Source organism: Labrus bergylta, chromosome 7 (genome assembly GCF_963930695.1).
Source record: "Labrus bergylta chromosome 7, fLabBer1.1, whole genome shotgun sequence".
Classification (NCBI taxonomy): domain Eukaryota; kingdom Metazoa; phylum Chordata; class Actinopteri; order Labriformes; family Labridae; genus Labrus; species Labrus bergylta.
The window spans coordinates 28,477,379-28,505,219 of NC_089201.1; the positions used below are offsets into that span (position 1 = coordinate 28,477,379).

The following is a 27,841-nucleotide window of genomic DNA, read 5'->3' on the forward strand; positions in this document are numbered from 1 at the left end:
AAAAAAGTCGAATGTTTGATGTCATAAGGTGGATATTACTTTTGATTTGATCACTGAGCTGTCTGAGCCATTCGATAAACGAAGCTGGGTCGTTCTTATCCACAGTGTCTTTAAAAGGGACAAAACAGCATGTGATTAATGTAATAAAAATCACTTCCCTCATTACAAACTAACAGTTTCATTTAGCAAACGCTTTTGTCCAAAGAAATGTACATCTGAGCGTAAGTTCAACACAAGCAAGAATCTAGAAAAGAGGAGACAGTCAGTTAGTGCCAATAAAGAGTTACAAGTTGGACGGGACACAAGTGACAACAGAGGAGGTTGCACAGATGCAATACACAGGGTGTATTTCCCTGCTGCTCTGAACGAGATTTTACGAGAACTTTCAAAGACCTTGACGTTAGATTCTGCCGACATATTAGAGCAAACCATGGAGCAAAGTTGCAGGACATGCCCAACCCGGCAGCTCTTTCAAGGACAAGCTGACACGGAAGCGCAACCAAATTTCCCTGTGACTGCAAACAGAGCTGGACAGTCAAAGAGGAAAGTAGGCATGTGGGGAGGGGGGCCTTGGGGAGACAGCAGCTGAAATGAACAGTTTCAGGCAGAGGCTGAAATGAGAGTATTTACTGATACCAGTTTAAGATATTAAGGAGGTTTTTGAGCTACACTTGGACTGGAATGAGGGAAATCACTGGTTTCAAAGGGAGAGAAAGACAACATTTTGGCAGCCTGGAGAGGGCGAATGAGCTAAACCTGTTCTTCAACAGGTTTAGTGCACAGCCTTCATCTGCCTCTCCCACCTCAAACAACACCCGTATGCTTCACACCTCCCTGCCTCCCTCTGTATTTTCTCCCCCACCCCCCCCCCCGGGGCCTGGAGCAAGGCCCGGTCGGCATCAGCCCAAGGGTTCTGAAGACCTGTGCCAGCCAGCTGTCTGAGATTCTGCAAAACCTCTTCAACCCGAGTCTGAGCCAGGAGAGGATACCGGTGCTGTGGAAAACGTCCTGCTTGGTCCCGGTCCCAAGAAGACGACACCATCTGATCTCAAGGACTATCGACCAGTGGCTCTCACATCTTAAGTGATGAAAGTGTTGGAGAGGCTCGTCTTGACCCACCTCAGGCCACAGGTGAAACCATCCCTTGACCCTCTACAATTTCAGACGGTCCAGTGTATGCCCGTGTGTGTGGGGATATCAACATGTGTGAGGTTGAGGCAGTCTAGTAACTGTAAAAACTCAGCAGCAAAGTGTCAGGAGGGCGAGTCAACATGGGTATTTATTTATCTCCAAGTGTTACAACATTGGCCTATGTCGTACAGAGGGTTGTAAGTAGGTCATGTATCTCAGAGATGAAGGCTGGTAAAAGAAGTATTGTTAGAGGGTGGGTGAGTTTTAAGTACATCCTGCTCATTACAAAGTATACAATCAATACATTTTTGAAATGATCAGCTGCAGGTACAGAGACCTTACACAAAAAAATAACAAGAGGACCATAATACACACGGCGCGATATAAGGTACAGTATCTGATACACAATAGCTACACTATAAAGTGACCAAGACACGACTGCAGGTTCCCTACCCAGTGCACAGTAGAAGGTGCAATATATCAATAATGGTGTGTATGCACCAAATTAGGGAAGTCTTGTGGCACAAATTGTTCTGCATGATTGCCATTTCAGAACACAATGGACTCAATACTAATTATCATACTCAAGAATCCGTTGTAACCGAGGTTTACTCTTTGAAAGGTTTAAGTGACCAATTTGAAAACTATTTCTTAGGCAGAATCAAATGTTCTGAAAGCAAAGCAGGATAGGAAAGTTGGACAATATCAGAAGGCAAAAAAAAAAATGCCTGGCTGTTTTTGATCTTTTCATGGGATGTGATCAAAGTAAAAGTATGCCATAACCAGAATTTGAAACACAAACTTATCGCTAATGGGTAAAGTACTATATATTTTCCCTGCAAATCAATATTTTCTTAAAACAATGCATCAAATAACACACTTAAATCATTGTGTTAGGGAGAAAGTAAAAAAACACTAAATTGCAGATGTTGACAACCTGCAGCAGACAAAAAAAAAAAAAAAAAAGTAACAAAGCGTAGCATTTTCCAGCTGAAGAGTCCCTTAGGATGGATCACTTTCACATAAAGTCGCATCCAACTGGAGCAACTAAATCAGAGAAAGGAACTGCACCAAGAAGGGAGTGATAACTGCATTCTGTGATCATCAGACCAGAGCAATCAAAGCACCTTAAGGGGTCATCAGGAGTCATTTGTCAGCTCCAGGAAAACAAGGAACACATCAGACACTAAAGACCATCTTTGACCAGAGACAAGTGTGAACAAGTGTGAAGTTCCCCCCCTTAAATGTTGAAGAAAAAAAACTCATCTAGCTTTCAGGAGACCATACAGACCCTCTACAGTATATGGCTTGTATCCATAGGGATTCACTCACTGTGTGTTTACTTGCAACACTAGGTGCAGTGTTGAAATGGAGATGATGTATGCCACCGCCTATGGCTAGGATCATTCTCATTTTCAGATGAACTCTACCATACTGATTTATAAGAGAGGACTCATTGAGAGTGGAAAAATAGAAAAAGCATGAAATTGTGGATAATTTCTGTCTTTCTCCCCCAAAAGCCCATCTCTCCCTCTGTGTGAATGCATGACTGAAGCTATCCAAGATGCTTTGAGAAAGGGGATTATTCTGCAACAATTTCCACTTAATCAAGGGAGACAAGTTACAGCAATTTGTGGACTTTTCTAGAAGAGTAATCCTGTGTGATGCACTCATGAAGGACATCTGCTTTCCTCAGCGATTGCAGCTTTGACACCAATGAAAAATAATGACCTGCTATCTTGTTGGCTTCTGTTCCTGATACAGAAGTTTAAATTAAAAATGTTGAACGTAATATTCAATTAATAATAATATCAACGGTTTATATTACAATGGACCAGCTTTTAAATTGATACTGTTGAAAAAAGATCTTATTAGCTTGTCTTTAGCTTGTTCGCCCACTGTGATAGAATTCTACATATGGGTTGAGCTGAGCTGATGTGTTTGCAGAAGCCTATACACACTATATGACAAACATTGACTCCATCCATTACAGGACTGAGGAGGCTTTGATGTATGACCCACTTACTAACAGTGTCCAATGATGAGCACATTTTGGTCTTAATTTACTCCATGTGTAAGAAAATGTGAACCATAAGGCAGACATGTTTATCAGTTATTACCAATTGGTCAATTTGTGTCATTCTAAAAGTTTTGCTTGTCAACATTTTAAACATATATTTAAGTGAGTGTTCAAAGTGAAATTTGAAGCAGTGCAGTTTGCAATTATTCTGGGGACAAGACTTTTTATTCCATGCACAGTATACTTGTTTACGCTCAACCACCAAGTCGAGTAATGAAAATGAAGCTGAGATATGTTGACAACCAGATTGTAAAATGTAATTATATGCAGAAATCTGTTTATGGAGATTAATGAAGCGCTAAATCATGGGCAGATGATACTTGATGGGTTTGCATCAATGTCATTGTGTTCCACTTCTTTTGCTCTTGACATAAGGTTTTGTTATGATTATTGTTAATAGAAATCTGGTTTGGTCTTATGTTAGACATGTCAGTGAAACCCATTTTTTTTGCCATTTGAGGCAGGGGATAATAACTGCAACCACAATATTGGCAATATAATCATCAACATGTTTTGTAAAAGTTTTAAAAATATATATAATCATCAACATTTTTTGTAAAAGTTTAAAAAATATATGTAATTATCAAAGTTTTTTTTCTTTTTTTTATATATATAATCATCAAAGCTGATATGAAGAATTGTAGCTTATTTGCTGTACAGGCGATTGGGGAATCATGATAATATTTATTTGGAATGACGTTTCAAGCTACCTGGTGTATGCCACATATTCAGTCTTATTTTCTTCTCTTTTTCCTTTTTGTATTTATCTCTATCTGATATTTCTGAAAGCCTCCCATGGACAGGTGTAGCGAATTAGCATTTTGCTATAAACACTAAGAGCAGTGCATCTGGGACTTCTGCATGTTACTGCGCCAATGTTACTGTATGTCCATGATAAATAAACTAACATGCAAAAGAATAATTATATATATTCAGTCCTGGTTCTTTCTAAGCTTTCAGTCGAGTGCTCAAGAGATTCATCTGTTTGAGAGCAAGACACCGTTTGTATCGTTCCTGTTTCTAGCTTCCTAATAACTTTGGTTTTGTTCTCTGGAACAAAAGACTTGACCTCAGATGACCTTACATCTGTTCCCACCGTGTCAACTGTCAGCAGTATAGAGAACACATGTCTATCTTCTCAGGCTCTCTCTGTGTATCTGTTGTTAATTAATTCATGATTAATTAGTGTTACAGGCTGATGGTGGGTAGGGGGTTTTTGACCTACCAGACCAACTTCCATATTTGGTCCACACCGGGACTTGAACCGGCAACCCTCCGGTTCCCAGTCTGAGCTACTGCCATGTAGAGAAAATGTACTCGGTTTTCGTATGTTGTATAAAATTTCCCTTTATAACTGTCACGGACATCCGCTAACAGAACTTCTGGCACTTACAAAGTGTGTTCCCAGTGGTTCTTTTTCAGCCAGGGCCTTTCATAGGCCATCCACTCTCTCTCTCTCTCTCTCTCTCTCTCTCCTTTCCTGTCTCCCTTCAGCTGTCGCTACCTCAAAAAAGATCAATACACTTACAAATCACTATAGGAAAACTTCAATCACATTAAAGGTACATAAAAAAGTGAAAACATGGAGATCAACTTTAAGGCTGTGCATGGCAAAGGTCCTGTAACGCTACATGGCATCCACCTGTCAAACACCCTACTTTCCCCATTGGGACTCAACATTGTGAAGAACTCTAAAAAATAAAAAAAAAAGTGAGAAAACGATGTCCTCAGTGCTAACAGGTGTTCTCCGAACCGTATGTTGCATTGTCAGTATGAGCGCTGACATTCCTCTCTTCTTGCAATGAAAATTAAAAAATCCTGAAATGTTTCCTTAAAGGAAGGACATTTTATGTAAACTAACTGTGGTTCAAAGTAAAATATAATATGTAATCTTTTTTTTTTATGTGATTTGTTTCATGAATAAGGTTTAATCAAGTTAGATTTGACCTTTTTAAGACTTGCTTTAAGATATGAAATGCTCCTTATTTGTTGTCTCTTTTTTTTTTTTTTAATAAATGTGATTATGTTTATGACATTTTAAACACAAGTCTTTTGTTTATTGAACACCTCTATAAAATGTAATCCTAACAAACTCATGTTTAGTTTCACATCACAGCCACATAGTTACCTTTATCATAATAAACATAGACAATGCGCAAAGCAGTTGCCCTGGTTACCGGTGTCTTTTGTGGACACATCTAGAAAAGGACTGAGGGAGGTTATAGTTGAGTTATTTGTTTAAAGCGACCCACAGTTAATCAGGGAACTGTGTACACAGATTTCAGTGTTTTGGTCTATTAAATGTGCAGTAAGGTTAATTAAAAACTACAAGTCGTTTGTACACAAAAGGACAGAGATGTTAGTACTTATTCTACAGCAGTCTAATGCTCCAGTGTTAAGAAATATATGATTAAGTGAAGGACAGACATTCAGTACAGGCTACTGTCCAAGACAAAAGATCCAGAAAGAAAGAAGAAGAAGAACACATACACAATAAATCCCCAAAGGGAAATTCAATTTTCACACAGTCCTTTTTTTTTTTTTAATACATGCTGCACACAAACAGGACCCTATCCTTAGAATAACCCAATTATCCTGTTCAGCACTGCTTGCGCATCACTTAATGCCATACCAAATGAATATATCTATTCAATGTGAAGACATGTCAGCTGGATAAAAAACAACATGTAATAACCCTTGAAAGATAATCGGAGATAGAGAAGTTTATTTGGGTGTGTTTTCACAAAATAAAGACAAAAAAATATCTTGAAGCTTCAGAATCGTTAAGCAGAATAACAACCCATTTCTTTCAGTTGGTTTATAAAATAATTAAAGCATTAAAGTAAGACATCTATGTGTATATATATATATATGTAAATTTCTGTCATCATAGCATTGCCAAAAATGTTGAGCAGCTCCTCCAATTTGAAATATTTATCCTTAAACAAATTAATCCTCATCCACGGTTGAACGGAAACGTAAACATTATCAATATCTATGAGTATTAAAGCAGGTCAGTAGTATTTCCATAAGCCATCCCCAGAGCAAATTAAAAAAAAAGAGGAGCTCTGCAGGGTTCACAGAGGATTCAAACCAGACCGTCTCATGCTCTCGCTTGTCATTGCGCGCGTCAGAGCAGAGGGATGAAGCGGACTGAAGCAACAGCTGCAGACACTGCAGTGGAAACACGCTCCCTGAGATCCCCATGCAATGCGCTCGCTTGTCAGCTCCTCTTCTGAGTGCAGGTGAGCAGAGCTATTTTTATCCGTCGCTTAAATTGTTTTAATCATTATTTATTTCTTCTCCCTATCTCAGTGTTTCAGGTAATAGCGAGTTTGGTCAATTTAATTAGAAGTAGCAGTCACTGTGGAGTCGTGCGTAAATTAAAAAGGAGCAGATGGGTGGAAGTTCAACACACTGCTGCGCCTCATTATTGATGATTCCGGAATATTTTTCCCTCTTCTCTTCTCTTCTCTTCTGTTCTTTTTTTTTTTTTTTGCCGATACATTTTCTTTTCCAGTTTCTATTCATCTATTGTAAGTGCCTCGAATGTCTCTGTTTTACGAGAATCTAAATAAAGTGTTTTTATTTAACGTGCGCAAAAATACAAGCTGTGCGTGCCAGGACTTACAGGTAAGAAATGTCAAGAGCCGCCCTGGTGCCATAACGCACAGCATTTGCATCCAACGGTATGTATGGAACAGATCCTGCAGCGCATTAAGTAAGATGATTTCTTTCTTTTCTCAGTTTTCACAGTTGAGGATCCAGCAGGAGATGCGCATTAAAAAGAAGCCATAGTGCAGGATCAGACGGGATTAAAGTCCTCGCGTTTGTTTGCAGATTGCGGGGTTAATTATGTTCCATCAGCTGACGGATCAAAACGTGAATGGCAGCTGCCAGGGAGACATCTCAGTGTGCAACAAGAGCGCCGATGGAGACGCGCTCCAGCTGCCCACTTTCTCCACCGCAGCCAAAGTCCGAGTGATCATCACCTTCACTCTGTGCGCGGTGTCAGCCGTCTCCAACTTGGTCGTGCTGTGGGCTGCCGGCAACGGCGGCAAGCGCAAATCTCACGTTAGGATCCTCATTATGAACCTAACGGTGGCGGACCTGCTGGTGACTTTCATCGTCATGCCCGTGGACGCGGTGTGGAACATCACGGTGCAGTGGCAGGCGGGAGACGTCGCCTGCAGGCTGCTCATGTTCCTGAAGCTGGTGGCGATGTACTCCTGCGCCTTTGTGACCGTGGTCATTAGCCTGGACAGGCAGTCGGCCATCCTCAATCCTCTGGGGATCAGCGAGGCAAAGAGGAAAAGCAAAATCATGTTGACTGTGGCGTGGACGATGAGCGTCATCCTCTCGCTCCCTCAGGTAAGAGGAAATACATTTTTAATGTTCCGAAGGTTCACATCAAATACGTCAATGTCTCCACACTGCTTTGTAATCATATGAGGCTCCTTCCACGTGAAAGCTATGGGGCTTTAATGATTCACATTACCTTTGGGTGAGTTCAACTTTGTTCAGGAAACAGCTACTGAAAGTCTTTCCTCTTGTGAATCCGGCTGGTTTAGTTTTGTAGGAAAGGGAGGTGGGAGTTAATAATCCATGAAAGTCTTTAGAGATAAAAATATGAAATAACAAAGTAAGGCAGAAGAAGAAAGAGAAAAGCAGCTGGGTCACTGAATCTCTGGGGTGGCTTGCAGGCAATTTATCAACTTTGTACATTTCACATGTGTACTCTTCTCCATCTGTTGTACTAAAAGAGTTGGCTTTAACTGAATAATTTAAGTTTGGCAGTGAAGTTGAGGGAAGCAACACAATACTAAGTTTACAGGATTTGTTCCAGAGAATAAAAAAAGGTACTGGTTACTCGTTTTAACGTGAAATGTTGATCTTGAATTGATATAAAAGGCTGGACATTCAGGAAGCGGCACACATTAATCAAACTGGATTTCTGATCAGACTCAGCATAATGTCTAAACATATTTGACCAGACAGGCTTTCAAAGTGGTTTGCAAATGTCAGGATCGCTTATGAAGTACCTTATCAAGTGTAAGATCATATTTGTGTTTCCTCAGACTCATCAGATGGAATAAGTGCACACTGAGGTAAAACAAAAAAAGCAGAGCGCTCACTAATGAACTTCTCAGACTAAAAGATTATGATTAATACCTTATGGCGCCGGGCCTTTCATTGAGGGCGCAGTATTTCCTCTGGGAATTTTAACCATTATGAGATGAATTCAGGTTGTACAAGCTCATGACATTTTTCAGGTTTTATGTTTATTCTGGCTTTATATAATGGAGCCACTAAAAACTTAAGGTCCACATTGAACCTTAGAAAAGGTTAGGGCACAACTCTGATGAATGCACAAGATTAAAATGATATCGCCCAATATAGGCGAGGAAAAATACATTTTTTTACATTTCATTAAGAGAAAATAGATGACTTGAAAAATGTACAAATATAATATTTTTGTTTTTTAGTCAGTCACCTATCTCAGGCCACCTGCAGTTCCTACACAGCCCATCGGGGGGCGACAGCCTGTACTTTGGAAATGGCCGGTAATCACAGCCACAAACAAACCAAACCTTAAAGCAGGGACTGCAGGATAAAATGAGTGCAGATGAAAACCACATCAACAACAAAAAAATGCGGGAAACAGGAGTAGGCACACTTGAACACCACATTAAGTAAAAGTAAAGATACCTCATTTCAAAGTCACTTGGCTAAAACTAAAACTCACCTTGAAGAAAATGTCACAAGTCAAAATCTTAATGTAGCCAATTATACATTTACTTAAAGATACAATATGTAGATTCAGCAGACAAGGGGTTCTCAATCAATGCTACAATTACAAAAGATGACATCGAGGATAGCGGGGAATGATGGGAGTGCTCTCTGCTTTCTCCATGTTTCAGTTAAAAGAATGATAATATTACAGTAATGTGTTCACTTGCTGTATTTTAAACACCACACATGACAATTAACCTTTTTCTACCCATTAAAAAAAAGCTTCCTCCCTGAAGGACAACTCCAAGAAAGGACAACTTGAAGAAAAAGCAACACTCTCATCCTCATCATGTGTAGCGGCTCCAGGCTCTCTCCGGCCATGGATGGATTTTACCCGTGGTTATATTTAGTCATATTAAAGCCTTCTTACTTATTTGCACAGGTTTCGAAGGCGCAAAAGCTATATGCATCCTTTCTGGAATCAGACTCTCAGCCTTTACAAAGCATCCCACCGGCTGAGGCCGAGCTGACGAACGCTCTTTATTCAAACATTTTAGGCCAAGCACTTGTGCCTATATTTGACAAAATAGCAAAAAAGAATATTTAAAACCTGATATCTCTGCGAATGTCTCCACAGCACATGTGCGACACATGTGTTTTCTCTCATGTGCCAGATTTCTGCCCGTTGCACATCTCAACTTTTTCACATTTGTGTTGAAAGAAACCCACTGTAGTCTTCCTTTTCTACATCAATTGTTAATTTCATTATTTAAATTGCTGCTCCCGGTGCAGCCCTCTAGTGCACACAACTCTCATTTGATTTCTCCAAGAAAAAGAAGGAAATTGAAAGTGCTCATCAACCCACAAAGATAGATACCATAAGATAACACATTAAGGAGGTATAGAGCTGCACAGGGACATCTATAAATATTGGATTATGTAAGGGTTTGTCGGTATCTACTCGGCCACTGAAGTGGTGGTACAAACTGAGTATGTTTTTCTGTATGACTGCATATCGCTTTAAATGTGCGACGTCAGTATCACCCCACACATAACCATTGCTGTTCTCTAATCCATCAGGTTGTAAAGGGGACTTAACCTAGATGCTTTCAAAGAGCACTTCTATTTCTCGTTTGCTTTTTTTTACATAATTTGAATGTGGTTTCAATGTGTCAAACAAAACTGATACTTCTTTTTTTTGTGAGCTCCAGTTTTGGGACAATAGAGACAACCAGAGATGCAGCTGCCTTTCGAAATGTGGGTGGCTGAAAATGAATGCCAAAGTAATGTGCGCCTGATTTAATACTATCACTTGGTTTTTTTTTCCTATAAGTTTCATTCAGTTGCAATAGTCCTAAAACCCTTAAATCTCAGAGTAGTGGCTGAGCAGATGAGGGAGTCTGAGAGGATTCTCCCACAGAAGACAAATTCTGTGATTTTTAATTCTGAATTGTAGTATTGAATTTCACCACAGTTGTGATTAGGTCACAGGCATGGAGCTTATTACAACAGCTTATTGGAACTAAACTGTGGTCAAAACACAAATAGTTCCTGCTCAACTGATACTTGCAGTTTATATGCATACTGACCCCGAACAGCTACTTTTTTTTAATAATGTGCTGATTGAATCTGTAAAATGAGTGTCTGTTGAGAGTTGGGCTGGTGCATGTTACCAGTTTGCTTAATCTAGAGTAGACTATTTATGTAAAGCTAATTAAAGGTATAAGCCAAATTATATAAAGTTTAGTCACAGAGCTGTTGCAGTCAATCAGCTCTCATAAAGCCTCTTGCCCACTCAGCACTGTCTCACTGTTCCCCGGTGAGACAGTGCTCCCAGTAGCGCTGCCCTCCACTGTCAGGGTTTATTGGCTCAGACTGCAGATAATCAAACTTGACATATAGCAAACTCACACATGGTGTTTACAGTCATTCTAGTGTCATTCACCTTTGCAGGAGCACATCACTATGCTGCACTGAAGCATTCAAATACAATTCACTTCAGAGTACAACACAAGCAAGGATCTTGAAAAGAGGAAATGATGTCAGCAAGTGCAAACGACCAGCTTTGAGTCCGACTGGACACACAGGTGCTGACAGGAAGTGACCAGAGGCAAAGCACAACATTGAGGGCAGTTCTTGAGAGCTCTAATCAGTATAGAAACCATCTTATAAGTCGTCGGTATCAAACAAAACCATTATCATCATCATTAAGTTAGTAGGTATTCATGAAAGAGCTGGGTCTTTAGCTTTTTCTTAAAGGTGCAGAGGGACTCTGCAGATCGAAATGGAGTTTGGAAGTTTGTTCCCACACCGGGGGGCGACAGAGGAGAAGAGTCTAGTCAACATTTTAAGACCCTGTTGTGAAGGTTGGATCAGACGCCTTTCATTGGCAGAGCGTAGTGGGCGAGAGGGAGTGTAGCGTGTATAGAGTTTAGATAAGGAGGAGCCGTTATTGTTGCTGTTTTGTCAGCGGGCAGCAGATTTTTAAATTTGATACGAGCAGTAACTGGGAGCCAGTGTAAGGAGATGAACAGCGGAGTGACAAATATGTTTAAAACACAAGAGGAATACAAATGTTTTCAATTACAAATTTTTAATTGGCCTGCTCCCTTTTTTTGGTTCTCTCTGTGATCTATACAAATCTTACAGGACATCTGGAATTCAATAAAAATCCACTTGGTGAAAATACACAACAGATGTTAATCTTTAAATTCTACAAAGTACCAATACCGATTTATTTAAGCAATAGGCAGTCTAAGGAGTAAGTTAAGCTTTCGCCAAAGTAAGGAGAAAGGCCTTGGAACATTCCTTAATTCTATTTATTTTTAACGTTTTTTCTCTTTCTTATTCAGCACATTCCTGCGGCTTTTTAGTGAAATGCAAATTCTTGGCTCAGGCTTTTTTGAAGAGTCAAAGTCTTATCCTTATTTATGCTTGATGTGAGAGATCCCTCGGTTATCTTGTAACAAGAAGAATAAACACACTTTAAAAATCTCTGGATTCACTAAAACCCCTTTCGTTTAATTGCCTAAAGACAACTCCTTCCTTCCTTCAACTGCACCCATCCTTTTAATTTTTTTTTTTTTTTTTAGGAATAACAGTCTAACTGCATCTAACTATATGCTGAAAGTCTTTGAGCAAGGTTAGAAAAATGTGAACTCTGACACATTTTGGCTGGTTCACAGTAGGTGCCAGTGTTGTCAGTGTCATTATTTTAACAACCACTGTGTACAGTAAGAAGAAAAGTTTCAATGTCGTGCCACTATAGCTACCCTACATGTGATGATGCCTCATTTAAACTTCCAAAACCTGACACAGTCAAGATTTAGCTTCTGAGTGTAACAGAAAAAACCTGGGGGAGGTGATGAGAAAGACAGTGGCATCAATGTTTGAGTCTTCCATTTTTTTTTTCAATTGTTTTATTTTTAGAGACAGGACAGTGGATACGGTTGGAAATCAGAGAGAGAGAGAGAGAGAGAGAGAGTGGGGAATGACATGCTGGAAAGGAGCCACAGGCCAGATTCAAACAGCCTCTGTACTGTACATGGCATGCGCAACTAACCACTATGCGACTGGTGCCCCCCCATCTATCCATTTGAATCCTTCTATAATGAGTTCTTGACTGCTTATGAACAGGCTGAACTAAAAAAGTAAGCCAGACTTCAGCAAGAAAATGTGCTAAAGGTCTTCCTATAGCCTGTTATGCTGTTATCGGGTCATGTCCTTTCAAGCAATTTATGGTTGGTTGGTTGGAAGAGTGAATGTTCACACAGCCTCCCAAAGAGAGAAAGAGGAAAAAGCAGAACATTGAAGGACAAAGAGCTAAAATGGAAGGCAATAGAGAAGAGATCATAACACCGGTCAACTCAGGTCATCATTCAAAGAAGGGAAAGAATCACGGCATTTCAAAGGATTATACATCAAACCTGAATGTGCCCTCTTCCTCCGATGCAGCTTTGCAACATTGTCAGCTTTATTCATGAAATGTGTACAGACACGATAGACATAACAGTGTAAAACCAGCTTATAAGATTATAATGTAACATTCATGTTGGTATACATTACAGAAGCCTTAAGAGGACATAGATCCAAACATTTACTTTTCCTCCGTTTGACACATGATAACGAATACATTTCAGTTTGTTTCTCGAGAGCTGTACTTTTTTGTTATCTCGAGCTAACGATGCTGGCTTTCCAAAGATTACGAGTTAATTTCAATTCTTTCTTGGGAAATCAACTAATAATCACAGGAAAAATACACCTACAGTCTTTCTGCCCCCAAGCTTGAAGCTCTTATCCATAGCCCCCAGAATCAACACAAAATGAAGTCCAGTCCTAGTGACCCCTGCTGCTGTACATCTGAGAGATTTTCTCAGTGGCAGCATCAGAGCCTGGGGATGGTTCTAAGATTCTTTATTCACAAGTTGTATCTGATCACAACATCTGCTTCAATTACTTTAATTCTATTAATTATTTAAGTCTTATATATATATATATATATATATATAATATAAGAATATGAGATTTTTTTCACACTTAAATGTAGCAGAAATCAAAAATCAAAAATAACTCTGTGAGTCATGACTGTCTACAATGAATGTGACACCCGAGTCCCACTGTCTGTGATGCTTTCAGAGTTTTCAGAGTCCTTATCTTCACTTTGTTTACATCGCCTGGACGGCCGGCTGACTCCTCCCCTCGCGTATAAAAGTTGTTTAATTGAGGGACTAGAGAAAAGAAGAATAACATACTGTACTCACTGCTTAACTGTGTTTCTAGATCACGCTCATTTCAGGTAAATTTACATGCAGTGTGAAGATACCAGCAAAATAAAGAGCGCTAGCATTAGCATGCTAACACAACAATGCACCGCGAGTTGTTTTGGTTTCATGCTGGTGCTCAAGGGCGACATCTGCTGGATCAAAAAGTCACATATTCTTCTTTTAATGAGTTATAACAAATCCAAGATTCTGAGATCACACATATTCTAATCATATTCTTATATTCTAAAAGTGTGAAACTTTAGGCCGCAAAGCAAAATCAAGTCCCCTTCTCCTATGCTGCCAATATCTCTCATGGCAGGTGGGCTACCAAAAAGGACTGACCTCTTCAAAACCCATTTCAGCCTTTCCTCTCAAGATAGAGAGGCCTCTGTACGCCGCCTTGCATAGTAATCTTTTGCTACGGCAGTTGTGTCCAATTTTTTCTTTTTTTAACTCAGCTTAGATAATTACTTGTAACCTTTAAATATATATAAATATAATTTAAGTTTCTGCATTTTTGAGGAATTCGATTTTTCGGTCAAAAACCTTTATAATTATAATTCATGATTGATGACTTCTAACAGTTTAGCAGCCATCGTAGTATTATTATATGCTTTTAAAACCCAAACATGTACAATAACATTAGACAGTTGGAATCTACACTGCTTTTATTTTCTATGAGACACAACCTGCCAAACACTGAATGACAAACTGCCACAGTTAGCAGATAACAGCTAAACACAGCGGAGGATTTAGCAGCTTCAGGGACAGATATTTTCAGTACTAGGTGATAGAGACTAAAACGTAGCTGGAAGAGAGTGAATATTCAAACTGTTTTGATAAAAAAGGACACAGTCAGTGACTGTAAATGAAGCAAACTGTCCTCATTGTTTGATGGATGAATTATTAAGACATGTTTTGCCACTGCAATCTTCAAAATAGATACTCTAAATGCACGTCCACCACCCAGATCTTCATAGTGGACACACACTGTCCTCAATATGCATGGTAGCTGAAATACTGTAGATTGTGAGCGGTGAAATTATTGGCTTAAAAATAGCAGCTACTGCAGAAAAGAAAAGTAGGATTTAGCTCAGCAAAAAAAAAGAAGTGGTTCAGTCTCAGATTTAGCTTCAGGGCAGTGCAACATCATCTGATAAAACAGCTGAACAATCTGTAAATGCATCGCATTGCAAAAACAGCAGAGTTCTATGCAAACACTGCTACTCAAAGTGAACTTAGTGGTCCATTGTTCATTCGTCTGTATCATAGTAATCCCCTATCAGCAACACAGCCTGTAGCTTTATTTTCCACCCTGTGCTATAATCAATACTTTAGTTTAATTTGATGCCTGCAACATATTTCAAACAACAGAACAGGTTCATTTTTATTGCATCACTTTTCACCTTTCCTTAACCATCCAGTGTAACAATATACAAAAAACTATAATTAATCATATAATTAATCATATAATTAGAATTAAAAAAAACCTTAAAATCAAAATGTGTTAAAATAAAAATAAAAAACTTCTACAATTGCATTTTGGTGAGAACCTCAGCTGTGGTGTAGTGATATTAACACATCCAGTGTTGCGGCCTTTCCATGTCTGATACGGAAAATGACTAGCTGTGAGCTGCATCTGTGAAAGGCAATTCTGAACATGTCAGGGTCTGATTGTACAACTGAGGTTAGATAACTATTGGTTTGTGCCTGTTGCTTACCAGATTGTGTATTTTTTGTTATGATTCAACCTTTCAAACTACAACATAATCCCCCCCTTTTGGGGGTTAGCAAACCCACAAATAATAACAGATCAACACATCATAACTACAAAAGTCATTCATATCTATCAATCAATATAAGTAAGGGCAAAAAACCTGGACCTGCTCCTTCACCAGGAAAATTCCCCTACGACCCCCCAAAAATATATATTTATCTTTAGGGCGATCACTCAAAGTTCATATTGATTTACACAGATGTATGTATTTAACAATAATTAACCACTTAACTAAAATGCATAGGATAGCACCTACCCATTAACACCTATTCACACCCTGATGGCAGAGGCTGCTATTTAAAGGGACCATCAGAAGTAACTAATCATCAGAGGAAGCAACGGGAGCAGCTTGGGGTTAAGTGCCCAAGGACACATCGGACATGAAGCTGCAGGAGCTGCGGAACGAACCCCCAACCTTCCGGTTAGGAGACGTCAGACTACACAGCTGTCCCCCTTTTTTGGGACACTGACCAAGCAACAATCCATTGCAGCATGTGTACGATAAAAACGTTTTTTCTTCTGCATCAGATAGTTGAATGAAAGACAAATCAACACAATTCGAACAGGATGAGTCATATTTCAGTCACATCTACTCTAAGCGCATGAGAACATTGATCACCCTTTCAAAAAGAGCTGCTACTGCGACATGTGGTACAGCCAGCTGAAAGCCTTCAGGCATCAAACATGATGTCCTGCGGTCAGAGACCTGAAATCTTCTCCAGTTGAGTTGTAAACTGCAGCCTGAAGCTTTCAGCAAAAAACTGAACCTGATCAGTGACGCTCTGTTGCTCCTCACAGTGTGTATGTTAAATGTAGTGTAAAAGCTTTTAATTAGAAAGGTTAGTCCTTGTGAGGCCGCCTACACAGAAATGTGGTTGGTTAAGATGAAAATTTGCTTGAACATATATACAAGAAAATACTGTTTCATACAGTTTCATTACCATTAGACTCTAATGAAAAGCTTGATCGTCTCGAGTCAGAGAGTATTCCTGTATGGCTTACATAACTGCTTGTTAACCACAAGGACATGGTCGTGTCTCTGCTCAGCTTTCAGTACTCTACCGTAGAAAGCAGGCTAAATATACCTTCTTCTCCTCACTCGTCATTGTACAAATTATAGTGTGTTAAGACATTTCCTCTTTGTCATTTCAGAAAGAAAAAAAAATGAGTACTTAATTACTGGATGGATACGTACTCTATGAATTAATTAAAAAGTGGTTTTAATTCTTCTGTATTTTCCGACCTGAAAGTTTAGAGATAAGCAGCAGCCTTGCGCGTGACGCCCAAATATTCAGTTACTCCCATGGATACTAGGGTTTCATGAAATTCCCTCATAAGTAAATTTCAGCGCCACTCCACAAATCACCATTGCTGCTGTTCTCTCATGCAGTGATTAAGTTTAATTACTCAAGTAGGTTTACTCGGATTGAACAATTCAAAGTGAATCCATTGCTTCCGGCGCAGGGACTGCACACAATGCCCACCTGTCGTGTCCCAGCTGCTCGGATTAGCCTCATCATAAGCGGCCTGTCTCTTGGCCACAGAAACCTTTGGACCCTCCACTGCGGAAAATACCGGTCCATTAATGCACACACTTTCCCCCTCGCCCCGTTTCACAACTTCAGACGCCTGCCAAAAGTCTTTGTTTTTTTGGACATGAGCCAATCAAATGTCATAAAGAAAAACGGTGCTCAGTCCGAATTGGTAGTGGTCACCCGTGTCCCCCCCTCCAAGATTGAAAGTGTTTGGCCAAGTCTCACATCCAGTGCTCTGTGCTGCTGTGTGCGCTGGGCCAGACTGGCTGGTGCATGGGCACCCCGAGGACCATCCACACAGCAAATATGACATCAGACCCTGAAAATCCAGCCTGGAATCGGTTGGCCATTCCTCCTGAATCTCTCAATGGCCACCCCTGCCCTGGTACAGTAGCTGTTACAGGTATACATTAAAAAAATAAAGTTTTACATGAATACAAATGTGTTTAGAAAAAGAAAATAGGGATAAAAGTTGGTTACACCTGTCAAGTACTAGAATGTTTTTTGCAGAAATCAGTTTCAGTTTCATCTCAGTTTTTTGTTAAATGATGTCAAACTAACACTACATTTCCATGAATAAATACATTCAATCCTGAACTTTAGATTTTAAGGAGAATTTTCTAATCTTCAGTTAATCAGATATTGTGAAGTATCATGATATAATTGTTCATCTGTAGGGTAATATTAACGTTATCAAGGGCCACGTTTTGCACATCGTACTGCTGATGGTGGTTGTCCGAGGCGCACACACAAAGCAGCCAGCGGGGCTTTGTAGTTAAGGCAGCCCCCTCAACAATATGAGTCCTTCTGAGGTCAGACCAGTTGAGAACCACTGCTGTAAATAAACGGTGTGTGTATGTTAGGTAAATCACTGTGATTTACAGTCATTCAATTTTACAGTATAATCAGGATGATGTCACTTATTTCTGATCTCGCTGCAATGAGAATTATAACAAATTAAAACATAAATTATTGTTGTGAAAAGGTGTGAGAAAACAAGACAAATCATGATTATAAAATGGGGAAGAAAAGGCACAAATAGGTGCAAAAACATCAATCAGAACATCTCTGCTGTAAATACAAGAATTGAGGTGCAACCACAGACTGTGAACATTAATGGACCTAGCCATCGTCACCCATCTTTAACTGTAGGGGGCTTTGGAGTCCCATTGATGGCTGTCGCCCATGCTGGAAATGCTGTCTGACCCTAACTTTCAGTCAACCTAACGACAGGTTAAGAGCTTGTTTCAAGCCTCTTGACAAACTGTTACATTGGGCCCACCATTTAGCGAGGTCAGCTACGCGTCTTATATTAAAACCACTTTTCCTTCTTAAAAAATCAAAACGGACGAGTTATCAATAAATCCATTCCTCGTACAATTTGTGCTGATTGAGACATAAACTAATCAGACCAATTTCACTTGCTGAACTACGCTGTAAACATGCTAATTTCGGCTTTTTTGACTGGGTGTGTATGTGACTTCCTGTGCTTCTGCAACCAGTCTTACACTCGAAGAACTGCAGGATTTTTCACTCCAGCATCGTCTTCATTTTTCAACACCAGAGGTTGCCACTTAGATGCAATGCTCATGTCAAATCTGAAGCTTCTAATGGCCTCATTTCAACAATTTTCTGCAGCCGCAAGCAGCCATGCACTCTTAGTTTAGGAGGATTGTTGTGATACGCGTCATCATCAATAAGCCTACCATCACGCGGATCACCTGATGTCATAGGTGTATCGAGAGAGGACCTTTTTTCCAAATGTGACTGCTGATGAATATTGTAAAAGAAACACCCTTAAAACAAAGCAACGTAATAAGGCGGGGCTGGACAAGCCTCTGTGTGTAAGAAAGGTGCCAGTGTGTGTGTGTGTGTGTGTAAGACAACAGAAGGGGAACAGAAGTAAAATGACCATATTATAGTTTTTTGTTACACAAACTAAAATAAGTTAGAAAATAAAGCAAATTTAATATATATATAAACCTAATGTAAAAATCCTGAGCTAGTAAAGTTTGGTCCATAGCCACTTGTCCTTTTTTAGTCCTAAAGAAGTGAAATAAAAGTGATGAAATCTCTGTGAAAATGTTCAACTAATCATCCATACTAAACCCACAGAAGACAGTAAGAAATGTGACGTGACTATGAAGAAAATCATTGATATTCTCTGGCTGTAGGAACAAGACAGAGGCTGGGAGCTGGAGATTAGCATACACTTGCCAATATGATACAAAATATAATCCAATCGCAAGTGTATTACTGCACTTATGATGTACTGTCAGACACAAACTGGCGCAGGGGAAATGTTATTTCGGATTCTTTTAAAAAGCTCTTTGTCAATTTAGATTTTACATTTTCTTCTTTCAGTGAAATGTTGCTGTATCCCCTCCACTGCTGCTGGAAAGGGCAACCCGACAGAGATGTCTCTGATCTGTGTTCATTTATTAGTCATTAACCATTAGTAAGGATCAGAAAAATATGAATACATACGTGTAAAAGAAATGCAAAAGCTGCTGCCATGACAAATGAAGTAGACCCTAACATGTCAATGAAGTGACTTTCCACTACTGTACACAGTGAAATCACTGTAAGTCAATTTGCTTTGCACACTTTACCTTTAGGCTATCTTATATGACATACAGTATCTGTAATTTTGGATAAACAAATTGATGTTTTCACACATTTAGAAATGCAAATCATTTACTTTTGATGTTTAATCACGGAGCTTACTTCTGTGCATGCATGGCAGCCATGAGAGCCAAAAATGCAAATTGAGCAATCAATCTGTATGCAAAATGAATCAGTGATGTTTGATGGTCAGCCTTCATTTAGGACGCTGATTCAGACCGTCTCTGTCTCAGATATTTCAATACTTTCCATACCCAGCAGTGTTCGGAAAAATATTCATAGAACATTTTCACTCTTTCCGTGCTTCAGAAAAAAGATACAGGCTGTGTAAACTGGTTACTCACCCCATTCGCATATTGCGTGTCAATGTATGTCATTCATGGATGGACAATATGGATAATAATTCATGCAACATCATATGGGATTTGGGGCAGTAGGAACATGACTATGACTCAAAGGTACAAATGAATGTTTCAGAAGTCTACACATACAAAGTAATTGCAGCCTGAAGCAGTTTTACTGAAAACCTCTCTTAGTGGTATACACAAACAAACAAACAAAAAAGGAATACTCATCACTTGCGCATGTCTCTGCATTTTATACTGTTAAATTGCACTGTTATATAGGAAGAAGCCAACTTTTTAGATGAAAAATAAAGTATCAAAAGTGCATCTTTAACACCAGATTTACTCTCAAATATTCAAATCTAATTCTACAAATCATTCAGCGGGCGCTTTTGTCCAAAGCCACTTACATATGCGATCTAGTACAACAAAAGCAAGGATATAGAAAGGAGGAAACAACATCAGTGAGTGCTAACAAACAGCTTCAATTTTGAATCTGCCACTGGTGCTGTCAGGCAATGCACAGAGGGAATGCACAGACTCCATGTTTTAGTACCGTTCAGTCAAACTGGAACATGGTGGATTTTTTAAATTGTTGCTTTATACAAATTCTCCAAGATTCAGCATCACATATTTGGACTTTCAGGACACTTTGTAAAGCCAACATGAAGGTAGAAAAAAGAAGGCTTGGTCATATGCCAGGATTTTGATTAACGGGGATTCACAAACACTAAACCAACACTGCATTGAAAGCTTTCAGAATCAAATTGTTAGGCACAATTTTTTTTTTAAGTTTTTTATTTCTACAGCTACATTTATTATTTTCTTTAATTTGGACTTGACCTGACAGGTTTTTGTCTTTGAAACTAAACACGAAAGAAGGCTTATTCTGTACAAATTATTCAAATAGGACATGGTTTACTCAAAAGATCTATACAAGCTTTCATGCAGATATTGTGGAAAAAACAAGGTGTCTGGCTCATAAAGTAGGCCAATCAATGCTTACGTGAGCAGTTGATAGGCTCCTGACTTAAAGAGGCTCAGCTGTGACACAGCTTGGCCCTTGCAGTCCATTTATCTTCACGGTGTTGTCTGAGGTCTTCAAATTTATGGCATTGAAATGTCTTGATAAAACAAAATTGCCAGGGGCGATGCTACTGCTGTTTCTGTTTGCTCAGATCAGTGGCTGCTGGGTCCTCTCAAAATTCTACCCATGCTTAAGCCTTTAGGTTCGATTCTTGCCTGAGATCTGTGGTCTGCTCTCAGTTTAAATGATAACATGTCAGATCAAGAAACAAGGCACGTAGAAGTTGTAGAACATAAATCAAACATAAATGGGGTGGTCAGGTCGTGCCCCATGTACGGAGGCTGTAGTCCTCCAAGTGGACAGCCTGGCTTCAAGTCCAACCTATGCCAAATGTCATTCACTCTCTCTCCCTGATATCCTATTACTAAAACCTGTCAGGTTCATAAGAATTTGCTGACCCCCTCAGAGTCCCAAATTAAAGAGACAATGACAGAAAATGTATTTAAAAAAAAAGGCCAAATACTAACAAAACAATTATCATCATGATTAAATGAATAGTTAACTCCAATACATTCAGGAATGTATATGCATATATAATGCATATAGATAAGCATTTACAACTTGTGTTACATGCATGGCAATGTAAACGCATCTGAATCTGGTGAACTAAGCAGTTCAAGATGCAAAGCTTTGGTCATCCTGCATTTAAAGATCACATTTCTAAACAGCAAAGCCACAACAATGGCTGCTTGCGGTACCAAAGGCTACGTGCCAGTCATAAACCTCAGGTGCTGATTCTCTCTTCATGTTTCACTAAAGGATTATGAGCAGGGGGGAGTTTTCGGGCAGCAATTGGACTTGGTGGAACATAGCATTGACATTGTTGCTTACTGCTACAGGGTATTGGAAAAAATAAAAGGAGGACCCCAATAAGGGAGTTGAATAACCAGACGATTGTGATTGTGATTGACCAGATGATGAGGTGGGTAACAAGATTCTGCTGATCTATAAACGGCTTCAGAAGGATTTTTTTTTTTTTAGCCACCTTTCTCCAACTTAAGTATTTTTTCACTCTAAAGAACTGCCTTCTTTTCAGTCTTTGTTCTGCACTCCTTAGGCTGGGAATATCGGCATCCATTAGAGACTTCAGTTTGGGAGCCTCATAAATCTGGAGAAGGGGAGTCGCATAGCGCTGAATTCCAAACCCCCAAGGGATTCAATGTATCTACCATGAGTTCGCTTTGAAAGTGGCAGAACTCGATGAAACTCTACCTCAAGTATTTAGGGAGTTTGCTCAATAAGCGATCAACATGAGAGCCCCCTCCTCCCAAGAGTCAAAGTGCACGTGGCCTGCCATGTCACTGAAGCTTCAGTGTTTAGCCAGATGTGGTCGATATTAAAACCTTTATGCATTCTAAAATCTTAATTTTTCAAAAGGATCTCCAGTATGCTTCCTAGTTTTACCACGTTTCTGGTCGTGACTCATTGGAGTTTAAAAGATAAACGCAGAGACTTTTTAGATCAGGTAGAATCAGTAATATCAGAGCCAGTTGGCTTGCCCGCTTTCATCGTTGCAACACCTTTTGGGTAGCCATTTGCCTGGCAAACCAAGGGGTGTCCAAAACAGCCTTGTGGTGGTGCCTTTAATGAATGAATCTGATGTAGAAGGTTTGTCAAGAATCTTAAACCTACCTTAGCTGCAGCCTCTAGTTAGGTTGACTGAAAGTGAGAGATGGACAGGTTTGAGTTGGGGCTGTAGGCAACTGTCTGCAATGATCAATCCAGCAGGACAGTTAGTTGTAGTGTCAACTCTGTCCAGCAGGGGCCACCATTTAGGCAGCGCGGAAAGAATTCGCATCACCAACTCAATCCACTGTCCTGTCAAAATAATGGAAAAATGCCCAAAAATAATTCTTATACACATGAGAATTGATTGTGTTATTCTTTGCTGATATCTGCACTTGTAAATAAGACATTGTCATTGGAGACCAGCACGTGTGTTGACAAAACACTGACTTGTGTTTATCTACAAATTGTTATGAGAGAAAAAGAAAAATCATTTAATTAATTTACGCCCTTTAAATAAAATTCAAGGCTGTTGTCTGTCCCTTGAGGCTCGCTTCATTTGTGCACTATAATTGCAAATACTGACCTTTACTTTAAAAGAGGATGCAGAGTTTACATAAACCACAAAAAAGTGCAGAGTTTGAAGAGCCCAGATGTCTCATGGGATTGTTTTGCCAACAGCATTAATGTTTGCTGAGACACAGACAGCCAAAGGCTTTTTATGTTCAATACAAAGTATTAACTGTCAATCTCTTTTAGCAACACAGGCACCAAAGTCAGTCTATAAAAAATAACAGCTCTTGTTGACAAAGCCAATTCTTTCCGTTTTATTTTGTATATGTGTGTCTGAAAGCCCTGCAAATTTCAGTCAGTGCAACAAATTTAGAATAAATCCTTAAATCTATAAAGACACCGGAAAGGAAATATACAGGGACAGACTTGCTGCGTCTTAAATGGACTGCATATAAACACCAATTTACAATTCTCATTCAACCACATGAACATGGACTCAAATCAATGGATGGTGAGCAGCCATGCGAGGCCAGTTAATGACAAAGATTTGAGTCCTGTTGATTGCTCATGTATATATATAAAGAGAGTACTGAGTAACCAACCCCGCACAAAATCTGCTCTTTCTCTTGATTCTGCCCGTACTACAACCAAGTTCTCATTTACAGCTTGGGTTCTCTCACTTTGGCTATGTGTGACTCGAAACTTCCATCACTCCAATGCAGGGAATAAAATAAGCACCTGCCACCTTCAAAAACAGAGTGTAAATGTCAGCTGTGGCTGGATAAAAAAACAAAAAAGAAAAGGAAACCTGCCACTCTGACAGCCAGGTTTAAAAAAAAAAATTACAATATATAGGCTATTATTAATATAAATATATAGTGCTAATTTCAGTTACATGATTGCTACACATTTCTACTGTTATGACTAACTTAATGTTCCTGAAATGTTGTACACCTGTTTGCAGCTGCCTTTCATTAAACAATTTTAATAAGATTTTAAATTTTAACTCTGCACTGTAACTTTTAACTCTTTTTATATTTTTACTTTATTCATTTCAAGTAATTTCATTTTTATTTGAACATATTTTCAGATTTAATAATTCAGTGATTTTTTTAATTTTCTATTTTAATGTTTCTTTTCTTTCCTCTGTCATGATGCTTCTGATGTCTTGTGTGAAGCACTTTGAATTGCCTTGTTGTTGAAGTGTGCTGCATAAATAAACTTGCCTTGCCTTACACGATTTCAGAATTGGCAGACGTTAACCTGCACAAGTGACAGGTTAAGAAAAATACATTTGAAACCTGGTTAACATTCTGTCTCTCGTCTTAGTGACTCCCAAATGGAGGTGCAATGAAGAGACACAGGCTAAGAATTGTATTTAACAAATTGGAAGTCCTATTTCACTCCAGCGTCATTCTGAGCGGAGCAGTAATTACAGATGATGAAAGTGTCTCCATTGCACTTTAATGTGGCAAGATAATTCAAACAGCAGTTTGGTGTACAGAGTAGAACCTGATGCTTCATGACTGCTGTGCCAATTATACTGATGACTGAGTGTGACTAAAACAATTACTTTTGTTTATTATGCAAAAGACAGATTGGTTGTGTTGTAGCAATCACAATCAGCTATGTGCTTTAGAAATTGCAATTATGTGTCCGTGATGCAGGTATGCTAAATGAGTCCTCCATGCTGGATTAAATGCGTTCTATTGTTTGAGATGACTGTGCAGCTTCACACATGACATATGGCTGCGTATAATTTACCCTGAATCGATTCAAATGCACCAGGATTTTTTTGTGATTCAGAATCGCACAAATGTAATGTTTATACTTTAAGAATAAAGATTTAAAAATATTACATTGATGCAGAGACGGTGTTGCTATTCTTTTTCAATGTTAATAATGTAATACTCATCTTAAAGTACTTTTTTTAGTAGTTTTAGTAGTAGTTTTTTAGTAGTTTTAACGGGAACCTTGAAGCAAACTTTTACTGTTGTTCAATCAAGAATCTGATTGGGCTAGACATGATAGAAGAGGAATTTTACAAATTAAAGGCACCCCTTAAGTCTGCCTGGAGCAGTGGTTCTCAATTCGTCGAGCCTCAGAACCCACCACCATGTCCACCCTGAAAAATGGTGACCCAAATGTCTGATATTTTTTCGACAAATCAAATGTATTGAATGAAAATTTGTGCCGCTTTTGCAATTTGCAGCTTCTGTTTTGAACCTCAGACAAAGGTGCAAAAACGTCTGACGGAAGCAAGAAACTGAACAAAACCAACACGATGAAAAAAAAGCGGTTGACAGACTGTTTGAGACCAGTTTTAGGGTCCCGACCCACCAGTTGAGAACCACTGGTGTAGAGAATTATCCGTCTGAACTACTCCCAACTCCTCTTTGAACATGTGCTTTTGTTTGTTGTTGAGGCTCACTTTTCCTCATTTCTATTGCTTTCCTTTTTCAACCTTATAGCCTTTTTTTTTATTTTTTTTATTAATTTTCTTTCAACATGTTTTAAAATAAAAGATATCAACCAACCAATCCTCTAATGTAACTCTCCCTGTCTTTCAATGCAGATAATCATATTTCACAATGTCACCATCACAGTCCCGGAGAACTTCACCCAGTGCACCACCCACGGCAGTTTTGTTCAGCGCTGGCAGGAGACTCTCTACAACATGTTCACCTTCGTGTGCCTCTTCCTCCTGCCTTTGGTCATCATGATCTTCTGTTACACACGGATCCTCATTGAGATTTCGAGCCGCATGGCCCGGAACAACCGTAAGTGTGATGTTTCTGTAGGACTCTGGGATGAAAATAATGTGGAAAGGAATAAGTGTTGTTTTCTCTTTCAGTGGTGTCTCGAGATGTTCACCTGCGTCGCTCCCACAACAACATCCCTAAAGCTCGGATGAGGACTCTTAAGATGAGCATCGTCATTGTGACATCATTCATCATCTGCTGGACCCCTTACTACCTGCTGGGCCTGTGGTACTGGTTGTTCCCTGAGAAGATGGAGGAGACGGTCTCGCATTCACTGACTCACATGCTGTTCATCTTTGGCCTCTTCAACGCCTGCCTGGACCCCCTCACGTACGGTCTGTTCACCATTCATCTCCACCAGGGTCTGAAGAGGTGCTGCCGGAACTCAAACACACGGACAGAACTAGAGAACAACACCTGCCTTATGCACATGACCCGTCTGTCGTCTCACCGGCAGACCACCTCAGGTGGCCACAATTTAGACAGAGAGGAGGGGAACAGCGGCAACAGCACGAAAAGTTGTTTAAGACCAATCATCCCAATAAGCAAGATGTAACGGCTTAAAGCATTTCAATAAAAAAAGAATATCAGCTCCTGCCAGTGAGCGTTTGAGTGTCTCTCTCCAGAGATGACAGATTGATGATTTTGCTTTGATATTCTTAAGCTCAACGAAAAGTAAACGTTCTTTTTGTCTGGCGGGTCTGTTTTCCTTTTTGTTTCACTGATGTAATCGACGCTGTATTATCGGTCAGACATGGACTAGTCCATCCATCTGTCACACATCATATCTTGGATACCACTGATCAGACGTTTCATTATCCCACACCGTCACAGTGGGGTTTAAAAAAAAAAAAAGACTTTGAATGACAGATTGAAAGACAATAGCACCCTGTGCTTTACCCAAAACAAACACAGATGAACACTCAACACATAAACACAACTGTTGGGTTTAAGTGTGAAGATGTGATTATGTTGTTTGTTATTCCATGTGTTTGAAACACAGAAACAAAAAATGTGAATGAGCGATTACGGAAAACCAGAAAGACATGAACTGTATGAGATAAGAAACAAAGTCTGCACTTATGGCATGAAGGTTTCAGAGAGATGAATCACTTTGGTAGCTGCTTTGTAACCTTTTAATTTAATTTAATTTTTATTTGTTTTGCATGATAGCGTTTTGTTGGCACACAGCCTTCTTAACTTTACTGCTTATTGTCTGGAAACTGCTTGTCTCCGTGTGCAGTGTTGAAGACTGTGATTTGCTTCATGACAAAAACGAATGTTAATGCCATTTCTCATTATCGACCATTATTGCCTTTAAAACAGATCTTACAGTTCAATGTATTGAATGTACCTGTGCAGCATGTTGTTGATGTGTTATTGATCGTGTCATTTGTCCAGGACTGATTCTGTATTTACTGTGTTGCTCAAAAATCAAACTGGAGAAAATCCTTTTTTTTTTTTTTTTAAATCCAGATTTTCATGTTTAGGTGAAAATGTTAAGGTATCATTTTGTGTGTTGTGTTGATTTTTGTGAATGTTTAAGAAAACAGCTTAATTTAGATTTTCAAACTGTTTTGGCTCTGTGATATGGTAAAGTTGATAGTACACAGGTTATTTAATTTATTGATGTTGTTGTAACAACAAAACATAAATATGAATGATGTTGTAATGTTGACTTGCAGTGTGTATATTTTAAGAATAAAAAAATCTGCCTTTGGTGATACATTAAGAACCATGAACAGCTCCACTAAGCTTTGTAATTGTTTTTTATCAGTTTCAAATGGCTCAGTAAAATAACAAGAACATTGCTCTGGAATGATGTTGCTTTCATTTTAGGCAACTAACAAAACTTTGACTGAATTCTGATTACAATTTATTTGGTTGTAGTGCACTATTAGGGCAGCACAGATTGCTACCAGCCACAGTGTCGGGCAGCATCCAAAATTAACAACCGCACAGCGCCAAATTTTAAATTTTCCGTT

The 27,841-nt window shown here is 39.2% G+C and overlaps 1 protein-coding gene across 1 annotated transcript; it reads left to right on the plus strand.

The window, feature by feature from the left end:
• Positions 1-5,769: 5,769 nt before the first annotated feature.
• On the plus strand, positions 5,770-27,604 carry gnrhr4 (gonadotropin releasing hormone receptor 4). The gene is made up of 4 exons (XM_065957347.1): positions 5,770-6,456; positions 6,959-7,582; positions 25,670-25,874; positions 25,949-27,604. Exons 2-4 carry the CDS (start codon positions 7,067-7,069, stop codon positions 26,410-26,412), a joined length of 1,185 nt encoding a protein of 394 aa, XP_065813419.1. The 5' UTR covers positions 5,770-6,456; positions 6,959-7,066; the 3' UTR covers positions 26,413-27,604.
• The last annotated feature ends 237 nt before the right edge of the window (positions 27,605-27,841 follow it).